General features: G+C 45.4%; 1 protein-coding gene across 1 annotated transcript in view; it reads right to left on the bottom strand.

The window, feature by feature from the left end:
- Nucleotides 1-11446: 11446 nt before the first annotated feature.
- DNAJB6 (DnaJ heat shock protein family (Hsp40) member B6) overlaps nt 11447-17550 on the bottom strand; it is a 67297-nt gene continuing 61193 nt past the window's right edge. Inside the window, exon 10 of the mRNA XM_066991447.1 lies at nt 11447-11947. Coding sequence (XP_066847548.1) covers nt 11910-11947 — 38 coding nt within the window. The 3' untranslated portion in view covers nt 11447-11909. The remainder of the gene's footprint in view (nt 11948-17550) is intronic.

Genomic DNA, 17550 nt, shown 5'->3' with positions numbered 1-17550 from the left:
GTATGAAGTTTTGAGCTTTAATGCTAGTCCGAAGTGATACAAACAGCATTTTTCTTTTCTTTCTTTTCCTCCCGTGTCTGTAGAACTAATAACTTTAGGTGAAGTTAGATTTTTCGTTTTTAAACAGAAATCCTTTTGAACCAGCAGAATAACGCCTCCGGTTGGAGTTCTCCATTTGAGAGGGAGCAGCAGTGAACGGGCGCTGGAAGCTTTCACGCAGGTTACGGCTGGTTTTAGTTTTGTAGTGGAGGTGTCCCTCCAGTGGCTCCTCAAAAAAATGCAGCGATAGGGAAGCTGGTGTTTTATTCTGTGGAAAAAAAAAGGTGTTCTCACGTCTCCCAAAGTTAACGACACTCCTTACTACCTCAGGAAAAATGTCAATATCAGCTGGAGAATTAGGCAAAGATGTCAACACTCACATCTCCTAATGGAGTTCAGAATATCCGAATGACAAGAAATGTAGGCATGTTCTCTTTAATGAAAAAGCATTACGAGCCTTCTTTATTTATCCTATTATGTATTTACATCTCAGTTCTCGGAGTCTTAATAACAAGCCCCTGAATACACGTCTTACCCCGAAGAGTTTATAATCAAAGTGTAAGAAAAAAATAGACAGGAAATATGGGGAATCATGAAAAATATATATTATTTAGCATAATATACTCGTGTAGTCTGTGTAATATCAAAGGTGGCTTTTTTCTTAAGCCTTATGGCAAAGGAGAATTTAAATAAGAGCTTTGAAGGCAGGTAATGATGTAGCTTTGCGGCTGTTTGCAGCCTGTCTCTCCCAGGCCCAAGGGCCTGATGGAAGAAAGTATAAGGGTGCTCGTTGGAAAATTTAACGAGTGGATGATGGCAGCTTGGCAGGGAGTAACCGCCTGGACAGGCACTGCAAGCTGAGGCATTAGGTAGGGAGCCAGCCAAGTTGGGCCCTGAGATGTAAGGCAGGAAGCCTATGTTCAATGTTGTTGAGAAAAAGGTCAGTGATGGCCTGGAAAAACAAAGGCAAGAGGTGATCCAGGCTTGAGACTGACCTGTAGCAGCCCTTAGGCAGAGTAGGGTTGAGTTTCTCCAGGATAAAGGAAAGGGACCTGCAATGATCCAGGTCTGAAACGTTGGTGTCTGGAGGAGAGCTGTGTGCACTGCTAGGACGGGTTGCCTGTTAGAGAAGTCAGCAGGCAAGAACCACGGAGATTTCAAGAATCACAGCTCAGCTAAATGCCAGCTAATGTGATGGTCAAGCTGGGAGCCTGAGTGACGGGCAGGTGGTAGGGTTATCGCCTACCATGGTTAGCAAAGGAAGCAGAAAGAAGTGGTCACTGGGAGGAAAGATTAAAAACTGCACCAAAAGCAATGGCTGGATACCCAAGACTGGATACCCAAGAAGACAAGCCGGGGTTTTAGTCTGGACACCAAAGATAGGGTTCAGCATTGTCTAGGTTAGTCTTAGGTTTGGTTAGCCTAGGTTAGTGCTTAGTCCAGGTTTCTGCCAGGGTGGCTGGTGTTTCACGCCTATTTAAATGAGGCACCAGTCTGACGACAGGAGCCTGGAGGGCAAATCGGCTGCCAAGGTAGGTCAGTACCATTGGATGAGCTCAGACATTCCTGAGATTCAACAGACTACATTGACTAAAGCTCCACTGGCTTCAAGAGGTGCAAAGACATCAGGTTCCCACGGGGACACCTCCCTGCAGGTGCTTGCCACCCAAGGAATTCAGAGAGGCGTCAGCATTAATACCTAATTTTTCAGAAATATGGGGATCAAGGCCAATGATGCCCCTGAGGGGGCTGGAAAGAGAGCTGAGGAGAGAGCAAATGGATATATAGCAGGGAATCAGTAGAGGACAATGCCTTGCATGGAGCTGGACCAAATTCATATTTGAACATTTGGTTCTAGTTCAGCAGAACATTGGCTACCAGAGGCATTGAATATTTTTTTATTTCATAATTTTATGTAGCCTGAGTGAAGTTTTTTGGAGCTCTAGGTAGACTTCCCTGAAAGGTAGTTTCTTTTTCTTTTTTATTTCAGCGGTGGATTAGATCTAAAACAGACAATGTAAGCCAGAAACACTGTGTTCTCATTCTAGAGTGGCCCGTCACTGACCGGGGAGAGAAATTTCATCCACAGTTTAGCAAAGCACATTGTGAGTAACTTAAAGATTAGTCCCTCCTAAAGCCAGGAAACAATTCCCATGCTTAAATTCATGTAAACAATTCGTTTTCAACTGGAATCACAGAAAATTACTCATTTAAGTACAACCAGGAATCAGAGCAAAAGTCTCTTCCCTAGCCTCACTGACTTTTACAGCACTTAAATTTTTACCATTTAACATTAAAATATAAGTGCCGTGATCTTTATTTTTGGATGTGGTTTACTTTGCTATAGAGCTGCTTAATTCTCTGCCATATCTGGAATGACATTTGCCATGGATGTCAGCCAGTAAGTTTGTGAAAGTTTTTCTGGTTCCCTGGAAACCTTCCCTAACATCCCACCCGGCCTAGAGTTTAGACAATGACACATCTCAGCGTTACATACTTCCCATGCTTCAGTTCTGAAAGGATTTTTCCCCTTTGCATATGAAGAAGATGTGACATATCCTAGATCGGCTTTTGAGACATTCTTGAGATGCTCGAGATGCTCCGTGTTTAAGAGAAATATTTATTTTACAGATCGCAGCCAAGGGCAGCTGGCCTGGCTCAGAACCCACTGATTCCATCGGGAATTGGCTCCGGCTGATATGAGCTGCTCGGAGCCCGCCAACACATTCATGAGTGACCGAAAGGGTAAACCTGAAAACTGAAGGAATTGTTCTACCGGCTAATAACAAAATGAGCTTGTATAGATAACACAGAGAAAAAATGATGTTTGGCCTGCAATTTTAAGAGGATTTACCTTCGCTCAAGCCTTAAACGGTTTAGAGCAGTGCTGAAATGCAGATCTGGGCCCCAGTCCAGTATTCCCTGGGAAGAGAAGAGGAGACACATACCAGTATCGCTGGGGACCAGGCTCCAACCTAAGCGACCCAACCGAAGGCTAAGCAGCCCCGTGGCAATGCTTCTCAAGCGAGAACACTTGAAACAAAAGGCCAGTCCAACAATTAAAATGGGAACACAAGTTGTTCTACCGAAAGAAAAAAAAAAAGTGCAATAACTAATAATAACATAATAACATTCTTCAGGGTCTCTCTCCATGTAGACAAGTCTTCCAGTAGTTCCCTCAGGCTATCAGAGAGACCTCCAGCAGATTTCCAGATTTTTTGCACTGCCTCCTATTTGCAGAGCAGCTGTTTCTTCCAAAATAAGTGGGCCTTGCTCCTGCTGGCATTATCCCTTTTACACATAAAATAACATGGGTAGAACAATAACAAACAGATGTGATATATGATATATCATAAAATATAACAGCAACATCTCTCTCCAGCCCAGGAGGGTTATTTAATTTATCAGTTTTAACGAGTGTTCAAGCAGTTTATGACACATACTGATTCGTGCAATCTAAATGCAGCTATGTCATTAATATCATATAAATCTTTTTAAGCAAGAATCTATGCTTTCACACACACAAAAAAATGGTATCTGTGCTATACCAAAGGCTCATGTTTCATCAAATAAATTCAACTGGGATTAGGCTAGTGGTTTTAAATACCATTATCCTATAGTAAAAGCAAGTTTGATGCTTTCTAATATTAGTTCTGCTCCTATGCTCTGTCAGTAGGGAGGTGCTGAGATCATGCGGAGAGTGGGTAGCTCCCATGAGAAACCTAGCTGACAGATTGGTATTTGGGGGTGTCGTGGTAGCTGTGTGATTTTACTCCCCTTTTGCAAAATCTGCAACCAGTTCTTAGTAATAAAGGCTACACATAACACATATTACAAGTAAAGAGAAGAGATGACATGGGACTTGGGTAACTCATAGAGTGGTTTCCAGCCAAGGGTCAAGGTCAAAGAGCATTTTGATAGCGAAATCAGCAGCTGTTATTTTGATGTACCTATGTCTTGTCCCCAGCCATACGTTACGCTGAAATAGCCATGTATACATCACTAATGGCTATTTCAGAACCTATGAGAGCTTCTGGCAATGCTCCAAACGTAAGATATAAAGAGCAACCCACAGCTGGGAAATGGCAAATTTCTGTTTTTCTCTTAAGTTTTTAAAATATGGATGGATTTTCCAGGGGCAAGAGAGATACCAGTAAAATATTTCCCAGGCATCAGAACTATTCAGCAGAAATAAATCAAGTAAAGTTTTACTGGTCTACAAAATCGCAGTCAAGAATTTTTTAAACAGGAAAACTAGGCAAGGTGGGAATTAGGGCCACTTGACTGAAGTGTGGATATGGCCTGAAGGAGGTTGTATTCCCTGGAGGAGCCCCCGGTGGAGCAGGTGGCTGTGGCCTGGAGGAGGCTGCGGCCCGTGGAGAGCCCCCGCAGGAGCAGGCCCCGGGCCGGAGCTGCAGCCCGTGGAGAGGAGCCCCCGCAGGAGCAGGGGGTCTGGGGGGAGCTGCCGCCCGTGGGGGACCCGTGCTGGAGCAGTTTGCTCCTGGGGGATGGACCCCGTGGTACGGAGCCGTGTGGGAGCAGGTCTTGAAGGATCAGTTCGGGAAGGACGGCATCCCGTGGGAGGGACCCCGCGTGGAGCAAGGGCAGAGAGGGACCGTTAGGGAGCGGCGGGGACAAAGCGTCAGGCACTGACCGCAGCTCCCAGTCCCCATTCCCCCATGCCACTTGGTGGGAAGATGTAGAAGAGGGTGGAAGGGGGAAAGGTGTTTTTTGTTTGTTTTTGGTTCTCGCTGCTCTCGTCTGTTATTAATTGGAAGTAAATTACATTAATCTCCATATGCTGAGTCTGTTTTGCCTGTGACAGTAATTGGTGAATGATCTCCCTGTCCTCATCTCAACCCATGATTTTTTATTTCATCACATTTTCTCCCCCTTTTCCTTTGAGGAGGGGGAGTGAGAGAGCAGCGTGCTGGTGCTGAGCTGCTGTGAAAACACCACAGATGTTGAGCGAAATCTCCAAGGAGAAAAAGAGGAGGCTATGGGTTTAGGACACTGTCAAGTTTAGTCAAGGAACGGTGGTGGCTGAAGGCTGGGCAGGTGGACTTCGAGCTTTGGCATTGGAATTGCTTTTTTTATCTCTTCATGCCCTGCCCGTAGAAAGGAGATAACACTTTTCCTCCAGCTGATGATAGAGTGGCAAGGAAAAAATTGTCTAGAAAATGAAAGGGAGACACTTATACAGTGGCAAGGGTTTTGTAACTAAAAGTAAGGCAAAGACACATTACCTCAACAGTTCCAGAATTTGAGTCTGAAAAAGAGAAGCAAAATTGTGTCTGTCCTGGAATGAATGACTTTGAGAAGAGTGAATAGAAACCCTAGAAGCAGACACCAAATTAAAACCGTGGTTTTTTTCTCTTTCTTTAGGGGAAAACTGGTTAAAGACATAAAGCAGAGAGTAGGAGCTGAGCTGAGTCATGGTGTGACAATGAAGGACCAGGCACCAAACGCACAGTGCACCGGCAGGTCTGAAGACAGCCAGGTGAAGGTGCCTAGTTATGCTGCCCTGGCTTAGTTTACTATAAAATGACAGCAGAAGCCTCGTAATAGGTAAAGCAAGGGATGAACCAAACGGAGGCGAGGCTCTGAAAGCTGTCACCAGCCCAAGCTGAAAACCTGAAGGAATAAAGAAGAGGGCTGGATGATGGAGCCTAGAGGAGATGGTGCCTGAAAGGACCTTGCCATAGGAGAAGAGGAGCGGAGCAACAAGGTGACTTGTGACAGAGCTGAGGGCCGTACAGCAGCGGTACAATTAATCCACTCCTCATGATGCTTAGAGCCACCTACACACTTCAGGAAAGACCCAGTTTGAAAAGCTGAAGGTTCACTGAGAAAAAAAAAATGGAGTTTTAATAAGGAATCATTTATTCATAGTTTGTTAACAATTTCCCCAATTTCTGGTACATGTAAACAGAGCGGCCTTGTCCTACAGCGGCAGGCAGGCGTCTCGGTGCCGCGCTCTCCCGGCGGAGGCTGTGCTAATGTGAGTGCTCTCAGAGCATGCCTGGTATTTTTGGAAGCCTAAGCAGATTCAAAATAGCTGAGCGGTGATGTGTCTGGAATCAGAAGCCCAGGTCAGAGGGGATTAGGAGGCTGGACTCGTGGTAGCAGGCCGCACAGTCCCAAGTAGTTGCTCTGGGTGTTTTACCCATGCCCCACCATCACCCTGGATAATCTGCTTGGTAGCCCCGGAAACTGAGCCGGAGGCAAAATACAGGCTCTGTGAGGCAAAACAGCCAGGCTTAAGTTTCTGTGGGAGGCCTGGTCATTCCAGCTCAGTTTTCCATTTTGCTAAGAGTGGTCCTTCTGAGGTCCTTCATAGCAGCCCCTTCATCACCAGCTACATCCTTCCCTTCTTCCAGCCATGCCAGCTCATTTCCAAATTCAGCAGCATGGCACATGGTTCACAGGTTTAACCAAACTTCACAAACTTCACAGGTTTAACCAAAGGAGGAAGTGTTTCACACTGCCTTCAGGGTCACTGCGCGAAGAAGACCAGATTTATAATTGTTAAAGCTGATGGACCTAGAAGGAGGACAGGGTCCCATTGAAAAGACATTACTTTATGGTCTGTACTGAACATATTTTTTCTTCCAATATTTGCCACAGCTGGAAATGAAAAAGAAAAGAAAAGAAAAAAAAAAAAAAAAGAGAAAAGAAAAGAAAAGAAAAGAAAAGAAAAGAAAAGAAAAGAAAAGAAAAGAAAAGAAAAGAAAAGAAAAGAAAAGAAAAGAAAAGAAAAGAAAAGAAAAGAAAAGAAAAGAAAAGAAAAGAAAAGAAAAGAAAAGAAAAGAAAAGAAAAGAAAAGAAAAGAAAAGAAAAGAAAAGAAAAGAAAAGAAAAGAAAAGAAAAGAAAAGAAAAGAAAAGAAAAAAAAAGAAAAAAAAAGAAAAGAAAAAAAAAAGAAAAAGAGAAAAGAATAAAAAAACACTTTCTGTTTAAGTTGCTGTAAAAATCCAGTCCATGCATGCTTTGATAGGAGACAGCCTAATCCTCTTCTTGCTTGAGTGGTCTCTCCAATTTCTGCTGTGGAGCTGACAAGTCCCCTTGGGTTTATGGTGAGGGATTTTTTTTAGACGACGACTTTTTTTTGCTCTACTGATTTTACCTCAGGGGAAATCACTGAGATTTTTTTCCACAAGAAATAGCTGCTCCTTATTTATTTAGATAAGCTATCTAATTCCATTAAAGGTAGCTGTTTTGGGGGCCTTTTTAAACATTCTTCCTTTTGCTCCGGATTCTTGAGATCTTACAACATCTTTTTACACAACTAGTTGGCTTTGACAGTCAGGGTTACATTAGGCTTGTCTAACAAGTGGGAAAATATACTTAAGGCCTCACAGAGGACAGTCACCGGTCTGTTGCAGTCCAGTGGGACTCACATCCAGCATGCTGGGGGCAGAGCTGAAGGAAAGCCAGGACAAAATGGGATGCATTGCTTCTGCATCAACCCACGCCCCAAAAATGTGAGTACCTCCAAAAGGGCAGGTTAAAAATGCAGGAGATAAATAATGGAAGGAGTAGAATAACGTTCCTGTGATGGATGTGCTGAAATTTTTCTCTAAATCAGGAAGATTTCTTCCTATAGCCCTGCTCTGTGTCACAGCCAGGAGTGGCGGACATAGCACAGGAACAGCTGGATAAAGACTTAAAGGCTGAATTGTGCCAAAGGGCAGAAGTGTTGCCATAGCAGTTCTTCCAAATACCATTTAAACTATTCAGTTTTGTTTTCTCTTGACAAACACGGGATAAACTAATTACATTATTTTGCAGATAGGAAGTGAAATAAAACACCTTATCTCTGGGAAAGCCCTCAGCTATGGCTGTCACTGTACAAATACTTGCACTGCAAATACCATTAGGCAGACTGGGAGGGCAAGCAATGAGAGCCAGCTGCAGAAGGGTGGAGCACAGCACTCGGCTGATCTCCCCACCTCCATTTCTGGTGCCCCCAGATTTCAGGGAGAGGGAGAAATGCATTGTCTTGGTATTGGGAGTAAGGTGGAGTGTAGGTTGAATTCCATTTTTATAAGCTGCAGGATTGTTTAATCTGCACTGCCCCACATTATTACTCTGTGTGCTCATCTTATGAAATGACATGACTGAGGTGTTGCTCTGAAGAATTAACGAGCTAAATGGTCTGAATGAAGTGAAAGAGAAAGGGATTAAATTACCTTATTTTATATGCAGGGATCAGAGAGAGGCTGGCTGGTAACCATTGTAAGATTGACTCAGGAAGGTAGGTACAGAGTCAAGAACTGCATGCAGATTCCCTAAGTCCCAGGCTACTCTTGTAACCATGAAAGCCTTCTTCTGAAGTACAGAGCTAGGCTTGTAATATGGCCATGTATCATACATCAAACCACCTTCTGCCTCCAGCCTACCCTCACTCCAGCAAATTTCCACCTTTGAACTTCATATCTGCAAGGGCTGATTCCTCCAGTAAAACCTGTGCTTCCAGATTAATACAGTTTGCAGCCCCAGATGCCCAGGAATTGCAGAAGACCAGAAGGACTCTAAAGAAGAAATTGTGACAGACTTTTTACAAAGCTGGTAAATATTAGGCTAATGTGCTGGGAAGTTCAGGTGTATCAAAAATGGGGATGATGTAGCTTACAACATAGAAAGCTCTTGGCTGATGCCAAAAAAAGCGTTTTAGTAACAGCTTCAACTTGACCTAAAGAGTCAGGAACATGCCACCCTCTTCCTAAGGGTAAAGCTTTATTGATGAAGTTGGGAACCTGACAGGAGTACATTAAGCTCAGTGGAGCTAAGCACCTTCTAGGCTCATAAATGATAGCAGGATTGGAAGGTTTACTAAGTAAGTATCCGAATTAACTAATCACAGTAAAGCGTGCCACATTTCCAGTAGTACAAATTAGTTGGCTAAGGCTGCTTTAAGGTAATGTGAGTTGATGGAATTTCTTAACTATTGCACTTGGAAGGATACATCATGATTTAATTCACTGAATATCTATACATTCCAGTGCAAATAACACAGTAACTGCTAGGGCTAAATTAAGGTTTGGTTTCCATTCAGAAAAGTACTTTGCACCCCACAAGGTATAATTCAAATAGGAAAACCATTTCAGGATACATCCTGATAAAGATATCAAATAATTTTGGCCGGATTCTGAGGCAGCAACATGTTACTTCTCTTACTTGGCTATTCTGTTTCCTGATCACTATGATATGTCCTTTAAAAGTGAGATTCAGTGTGGTGACATACATAATACTAGCTTATTTATGTTGTATATGAAGCTTTAAATAGTTCCAGAATTTTAGCTCAGACTGCCTCTATTGGTATGATCGATGTATAATCCCAGTAATGGTACTTGTCACTAGAAATACAGCACTAAAGCATCTAGTGCTGAATCCTGCACCAAGAGCCAGGTGAGCACACACAAACACACCAGTGACAGCTCTGAAGTGGGACAGCAGGAAAAGCTACACCTGCAATAAGTACATCCACAAAAATCCTAGACAGAAGGGAAGAGCCTGATATAAAACGTATCGTATCTGTTTTAAATTAATCTTAGGAGTACAAGAATACAGCTGTGTCCTGGGGCTCTAATTTCAGATAAGGAAACACAGCTGTGAACTGACTTTGACAGCTCTCTTTCTATATGCTGCCTCTTGCAAGTCTAAGAAATAAGCCACACCAGCTCAAGACCATTTGGCAATAGTCCATAGTTTAATATTTATCAATGTGTGTATAATTATAGCTACCCTGGCAGTTGCACTTAGGGTACTTTTCCTGCTGAAGCCCATTACTTACAGCTAACTCATCACAAATCCTATGCTTAGTCCTGGCCAGAGATGGTCCTACCTGCTTCTGTCTCCCTGAATGGGAGCCTGATGTAAGGACATTGCAGACAGACAGACAGGCAGGCAGGCAGGCAGTCACCTGGACTAGGCTGCTGCTGGAGGAGCTGAGTGAATGGGAGCACATTCTGTAAGAGGTGATGCCTAAGCCAGATAACCATCCCCGTTGTGGCTGGGTGTTTCTCTGTGAGATACGCTGTGGGTTTGCCATGAGATCATAACCTCCATGCAAGCATTATTAAATGAAATTATGTGGCCCCACATAATGCAGCAGATCAGATTTTCATAATATTCCCCCCTCGCCCATAAAACAAAGGACCTCTATTAAGGAGGCACGAATCAGGGTTAGCTCACCCCAGTGTTTGGCGCTACCTGAGCGTAAACTCAAAGGCCTAAAAAATAAAGGCTCTGCACTGAAGTGTTCAGCAAACTGCTGATTCCAGTGTTTTAAGTCTATCTGATGAAGGTGGATGCTGTTTGTTCCATCCTCTGAGCTGCTAGGACAGAATCCATCCTCTTGGCCTAAGAAAAGTAGTTGAAAATATTCAGAAGGATGTTTAAGGCACGTACAGATATGTATATGGAGGCACATATACTTATTTCTGTGGAGAACAAAGCAACTTTCAGCTTGACCAGAAATCAGCCCCAAAGCAGAGCAAGAAGGCTAGTAGGAACGGACAGTAAAACATCTCCAAAATGAAACTTGACTTGACAGAAAATTGACTTCTTAAAATTAACGATCACCCTCTTTCCGTTTGATGTACCTGCTTTCTCTGGGAACATTCATCTCTGCCAAAATACCTCAATGAAAATCTCTCTGTTTTCCTGAAAAGGTCAGTTCTACACAGGGAAATAACTCAGAGGTGGGTCTCCTGTGTCTTTGGTCCTTTGTGCACCAGCAATAGGTCAGAGAATCGCAGCCGGGTTGGGTTGGCAGCACCTCGGGGTCCCTCGGGCCCAGCCCCTGCCCCAGCAGGGCCACCCCGAGCAGGGTGCCCGGGCCCACGGCCAGGCGGCTTCTGGAGCTCTCCAAGGAGGAGACCCCACAGCCTCTGGGCAGCCTGGGCCAGGGCTCGGCGACCCGCCCGGCACAGCCTGGGGGTCAGGGGAACCTCCAGGTCTGTGAGTGGATCCCCAGGGGCTGAAAGCTTCCACCTCAGGCCTGGGATCACTTGGGCTGCTCCAGCGTCACAGGGCTTGGGCATTGCAGCTCTCCCAGGGTGTCTTCCAGTAGGGGCCTGGGATCCCCGTGCCCAGCTGAGACCTCAGCCCTGATGCCATGGCCTCTTCCTTGGCTCAGGAAGCCCAGTTATGGGGAAAAGCTCAGGGCTGAGCTTAAAATGTAGTTGCTTGCAGGCAGTGCTGGTATATGTACTCAGCCACACAACACCCTCTGTATAAACACACCTGAACTGTAGTTTAAATGACCACTAATCCAGTGCTACCTGGAGTAAACCAAGAGTTGAGGGGACGTGGAGACCACATCTATTTAAAGGTAAATAAATAAGATGAGAAGCTCCCTGTGTCCCTTTGCCTAAGAGAGACACAAAAGAAGAGAGGACCAACCAGGTAGGTAAGCTGTTTATTTACCAGTTCTTCAAGAAACACAAGACACCTTCAGCACAGGCAGCAGAGGAAGAGGACCCACATTTGTGAGGTCTGGGAGCAGAGGTCGCCCACATAGATAAAAATAATAATAATAATAATAAAAAAAAAAAGCAAGAATGAGCAGAAAAAAAAAATAGGACAGCCTCACAGGCCTCCCCAGACATCTCTAGTCTCGCACAGCTGTCGGGCAAAGCAGCTCTGCTTCCCTGCAGTTATATTGGTCTGTTTTTTGCCATCAGCATTGTGGAGCTTTAATACCGAACCCTCAGTGCTGACCCCCATTTCTCCAGCGAGCGAAGGGAGGCGACGGCAGGTGCTCGATGGCTGGCCTTCCTCTTCCTCTTCCTCCTCCTCCTCCTCCTCCTCCCTCCAGCATCTCAGAGCTCCGCGCCGTGTCCTGCCCTGCCAGCACGCTCAGCTTCACACCCGCTCAGCTGCTTTCCAAACAGGCCTCACACCTTTAAAAAGATAATAGATGTTTTCTTTATCATCACCTCTGGAAAAATTCTTAATAAAAGCCGAGATTAATACATATATATTATAAATAGCTCAGCAGCACCAGACAAACAGCTGTCACACTCCAAAGCCTTATTTCAGGGAAGCGAGCACTCTGACTGCAAGACGCAGACCACTATTGATTGCTGCTGCCATAAATCACATTTATTTTCCAAATAATAGGAAGATTCATTGTTTTCTGCCAAGCATTGTCACCTTGTAATAGAAGCCAGTCAAAGCAACAGTAATTTTCACACCATAAAAACAGTATCAAGTCTGTTCACCGAGCAGGATGAGCGCTATCGATCGGGGAGGGAGGGGAAAGAAAAACAGGAGACAAAAGCGAAGAAATTAAGTAATGATGTATAGGGCCTGTAATGAAAGGTCTGTTAACATTTCCATTATTCAGCATCCCTCCCCAGAGGCCTCCTGTGAAACATCTATAGCCCTGTTAGCAAACCCTCTCCTCAAAGCAGGGCTGCAAGGGGTTCATGGTGGGACACCAAGGTGTCAGCAAAGGGGAGGCCAAACCCTCGCATGGTCAGTTTATTGACACCCAACAAAAAAGCCCCATTTGACTAAAATGAGTTTTTCTGCTGCAGAGAGACATAGGGCTAAGGAAATGGGGGCTGCAGAAGGGTCACCATCAGGGGAGGTCACAGAGTGGTGACAGAGGGTACAGATCTGCCTCTACCATGCCCCATGTCTGTCACCGCTGTCAGGGCTGGGTGCCACAGCCCACCTGCTGAGGTTGCCCATATTAAAATTAAATAGCCCTGCAGGAGAAGTTGGATGTACAAATCCTTATTATTAAAATTCACCAAAGCATTAAAAAAAAAAAAATACCAACACCGTCTCCATGTCTCCAGAGAAGCTCACATAGATCACATACTTGCAAACTGGCCAGCTAGGAGGTTTGCTTGCACCACCCCGGCAAAGCCATGAGTATTTCAGCAGGAGGCAAAGCAGGTGGCTGAAGGTCTCAGCAGAGGTGGAGGAGACCGAGACCCATGTCCCAAGGAGCTTGGCCTCCACCAGCACCAGTTCCATCACCCACTGTGACCCATCACCCACTACATCCCATAGACACAGATCCGTACCCCGTGTTAGGGCAGCATCCTGAAGGATCCTGTCTGCTGCTGCTTAGTGGCTGTGTGGAGGGTTAGCACCCTGCCAGCAGTGCAGCCAGCAGTAAAGGGAACAAAAAGCTGACCTAGAGTGCCCTGTGAGCTTTTCTGCCTGTCACTGGGCATCTTTCACTCTCTGGATTAAATCAAAAAGCATAGGGCCAGTCTCTAACCTCCTGAATTTCCAAATCAAGCCTTCATACTCTAGTTCTACAACAACGACAGGTGATGGTATCATCACCCTTTTCTAGTCAATGTCAGCAGAAAGTAGCCCTAAAATAAAGGCAAACCATCCTCTCTGCTTGGAGAGGCAGTCTCTTCCTGACGACTCCAGTTTCTGAGCAAGGTTAACCCACGGTAACAAGAGGCTGATGACTTTTCTGGGTGGAAAATAGACTCTGAGGCAACTCCTTGTTAGCAACTTTAACAAAACATTGCTAAACCACAGACCTGAACTTATCAGCTAACTAGCCTAGGAAAAACTTAGTAATCTCTGCATGAACCAGCAGTTGTTTCATAATCGTGCTGGTAGAAACACCTAAAGCTCTCCAGCTCTCTCAGCTGACACATCACAATAAAACATGATAGGAGGTGACTCATTACCATCGTGTTCTATCACATCCCAGCTCCTAATGCAACCTGGGACCTGCATTGCAAGTTAGCTGAATAATATTTTCCTAAGCAGTCATGACAGAAAAATCTGTGCTTCCGAGGGAAGTCATGTTGTTGATTAACCACCACCACCAAACCTGAATCCTGCTGAGAAAGAGGAGGCCCTGGGCTCAGGTGCACACAAAAATCTCCCTGCAAACCACAGCAGGGCTACCTCAGGAGCACAGCAAGCAGAGATTACCTAGTGTTTGCACTGGGATGGAGACCCAGTTGGGTGAAATCATCTTTAAAGTGGAGATGGATCTGAATCAGAACTACAGATCCAGACACAACATCCTGGGGGTTGGACCCAGCTAGGCAATGGGCCAATATTGACTTTGCACTTTAAGAATCATGGTTTGATGACCTGCGCCCTCTCACCTCTGCAGATCCTCCCTCCCTATCGCTGATACTTCCCCATGACTAAAACCCCAGCTGTTTATGATTTCCCAGATGAAGTCAGTGACCCTGGAACGTGGTAAGTGAACTCTTATTTTGCCCTGCATGTGCAAAATGGAAGGAATTTTGCCTTCCGTGTGCAAAATGTGCTGAAGGGCATTGGGAAAGCCACAGCCCCAATTTCTACAACTGGGAAAAACCCTTTGCACATTGGACAAAATGGGTCAGGAAGTGGAAAAGCAGTAGCAGTGCCACATGCAATGCTGCAGAAATCGGGGACGTGTGGATTCGCACAGGCTGTGCCTCCAGGCGGTGCCTACAGGGACATGTCACACCAAGAGCAAGGCAGCTTCCCAAGGGGACCCAACCCATCTCTCTGCTTGGCAGTGGTCGTACAGCCAGCACCAGGCTTCCATAGTAGGTGGCAAACTGGTGGTGGCACCTCCAGGCACGTGGAGCTGGGGATAGCCAACACCTGCAGCCCAAGGAGGAACAAGTGGCTGCAAGAGTTGTGCGGGGTCAGGAGCGGTGTGTCCCATCTGCTGCCAGTGCCCCGTGATACATCTTCATCTGAGGCAGGGTGAAGGAAGGTGAAGGTGTGTTGGACTTCTGCAAACACCAACCCTGCAATGAGCTCAAGCATCCTCATTGCGGAGCCCGGGAGTCTGGAGGCATCGGAGGCGGCTCTCAGGGGTCGGTCTCCTCTTCCCACATCCCAGGCTTTACTCAGTGGCATTTCTCTGTCTGTCAGCCCGACACAGGGTGTTAGCGAGTTGCTAAAATGCTAGTCATGCTCGTCTGGGCAGTCGTCACAATTTATAGAGCTGAGTTTAACGAGCTTTCCTAACCTGAGAGGGCGATCAAAGGTAGCGAATGGCTTTCCTGCGAGGAGTGATTAAGCACGCTGGGCCTCTTGGGTCATAAAAGAGTTAACCCAAGCCTGACAGGAGTGAAACCTGGAAGTCATGGAAGAGGTGAATGAGGATGTGATGTTCCCAGTGTCTTACAATGTAAGGGTGGAGGAAACCAATGTGGAATGGTTGAAAACGAAGGGGATATCACCTCACCCAACAGATTCCTTGCTGTAGGACTTTGTGGATATTATGCAGATTCCCAAGTTAAGAGGCAACTGAGCAAATCAATGGAAGCAAAAATCAGGCAACAGAAAACTCCATTTCTGGATCCAGGAGCCTCTGACCCAGAGAATGCCAAAGCTGGGAAAACATTAGGGTGAAGCATAATTACACACTCAGCTCGTTCTTGTGCTCTCCCCTAGGCATCCACCATTAGTCACTATCAAAGACAGGCCAGTGGGACAGAGCTGACAAATCACTTTTCTGAGTATAAAACATGACTCACAGCAGCGGGAAGGATCTGGTGCTGGTTACCTCCTTGCCTTGCATCCCGAAACGTTAAGCCCAGGTCGTCACATCACCACCGGCACGGCAGGTTGTGGCTTGCCTCTGCTGCCAGGAGCACGTCGTGCACCTCTGTGCGTGTCCCCTCCAGGTACCGTGGGAAGAGTCTGCCTGGTGCTCCTTAATGACTTCTTAAAGCTCAGTCATGCTCCAAGTGCTCGGGGTATTAAAGGAGCTTATATTATCCCTTGGTCTCACGTAGCAATATGCAGCCAGCGGTGCTCCACTGAGAACATTCAAACATCCAAAGCTGTCACACGGCACACCTCCAGAATTCAGACAGAAACACGAGTTTCATGAATTTTAGCTTAATACATTTCCGAGATGTGTTTGCCTGTTGGGTTTGGAGCAATCTACTGTGTTCTACTGTTACCTTTCATCTTAAAATCCTAGAACCAAATTTTGCTGTTAAAGTAAGGAAATTCTCCCGAGCCTAACTCTTTAGTATTGAGATAATGTAAAAATAACACTTCCCAAACCACAAGACTTCATTATATTGCAACCACTGGCAGCCTAACGAACAAGCGAGCCATTCCGCATTAACCGAAGGATGAGCACTTCCCAAACAAGGGATGGAAAAAATGATGTGTGCTATGTAAGTAGAAAGGTGTATGTGCATGCCAACGGCAACAGGCATTGAAGAGAAGCAATCGAACACCCAGGCAGTGCAGTGAGGCCTTGTTCCATCCTTGGGGACGTTCTAAAAAATCGGTGACCACTTCCAGGCAGACATGGAGGCGTTTTCCTGAAACCAAAGCATTCAGACTCGTTATGAGAGCAGGTGTTCTGGTTTTCCTCTCACGTTCACTTCTTGCTTTTTGGGGTTGCTTTTGGCAACATGGTGCTTCCTGGAAGAAGGAAGTAAGAAAGTTTGGGATGCTTGATGCTGCAGTTCAAGGTATGTAGAATGAGGTGAGCAGTCTCTACCTGTGAGGAGAGCAGCGAGGTAACCTAACCCCACACTTGGAAATGGCAGCTCGGAGCAGCTCAGCCTCTTTGGCCATGCTTCTTCTGCTGTCCAGAATTAACAGCCGGTGTCAGAAGGCACCAGCAAGCTCCTTAACACACCTGACACTTCCCAACACCCCACCTGAACCCTTTCTGCTAGAAAAACCTGTGAGAAGTCCAAGTGTGCTGACACAAGGCAGCTGAATCTATTACAGTTTCAAATATGAACATTTATTAAATCTGAGCATCTGTGGATCTCTTTAAGTGCCCTGTTTTAATTTTAATCAGCGGAGAAGAAAAAATCCTTGCCCTGCTTTCAATTTTCAGCGCTACAGGTAGCAATGAGCAGAGTTTTGCAACTAATGATAATAAATCTCTTCAGACCATATTCCAACCTATTCACTGGGAAAAGGAGAATTAAATATAGCTAATCACGGGTGATTGTACCATTCCCCCTGTCAACATGGAAGGAAGGGAGTAAGATGCTTCCTAGGAAAGCTAAAGTGAGAAGGAGACAGAGCACTAAAATATTAGCTAAGTTTGGATGTAAGGAAGCAAGACTGCACAACTGAGGTCTGAAATGCAGCAAGGACTAACCTGAGCATCCCAAGAATGAACGGTCCTGTGCAACTGGCAAATACAAAAGAAAAGGGAGGAGGAAGGGAAATTAGTGCATTTCTAAGTATATAGAATAAAACAATGAAATTCAGTACAGTTACAAGCTGATCTCGCCATTTGATAGGCATCGCTTTGGTGGCGCATGGCTGGAAATGTTCACAAAGATGCGGGCACGTGTCACACGTTTCAGGCATCGTTGGAGAAATGGGCAGTTTCATGCTTTCCTAACAATTATTACACATCTTTTGGGTATCCGACTCTTTTCAGAAGGAGCACCTTTGGGATGTGTTATTTCAAACAATGCACACAAAGGATCATGAGATCGTTCTGAAATTTGCCAAGCTAAGAAAGAAAAATGGAGCTTTTGTCTTACCTTTTAGTAGTAGTGCTTACAGGTCAGGAAGC

Source organism: Anser cygnoides, chromosome 2 (assembly GCF_040182565.1).
Source record: "Anser cygnoides isolate HZ-2024a breed goose chromosome 2, Taihu_goose_T2T_genome, whole genome shotgun sequence".
In the NCBI taxonomy this organism is placed as follows: domain Eukaryota; kingdom Metazoa; phylum Chordata; class Aves; order Anseriformes; family Anatidae; genus Anser; species Anser cygnoides.
This window is presented reverse-complemented; position numbering and strand designations above follow the sequence as displayed.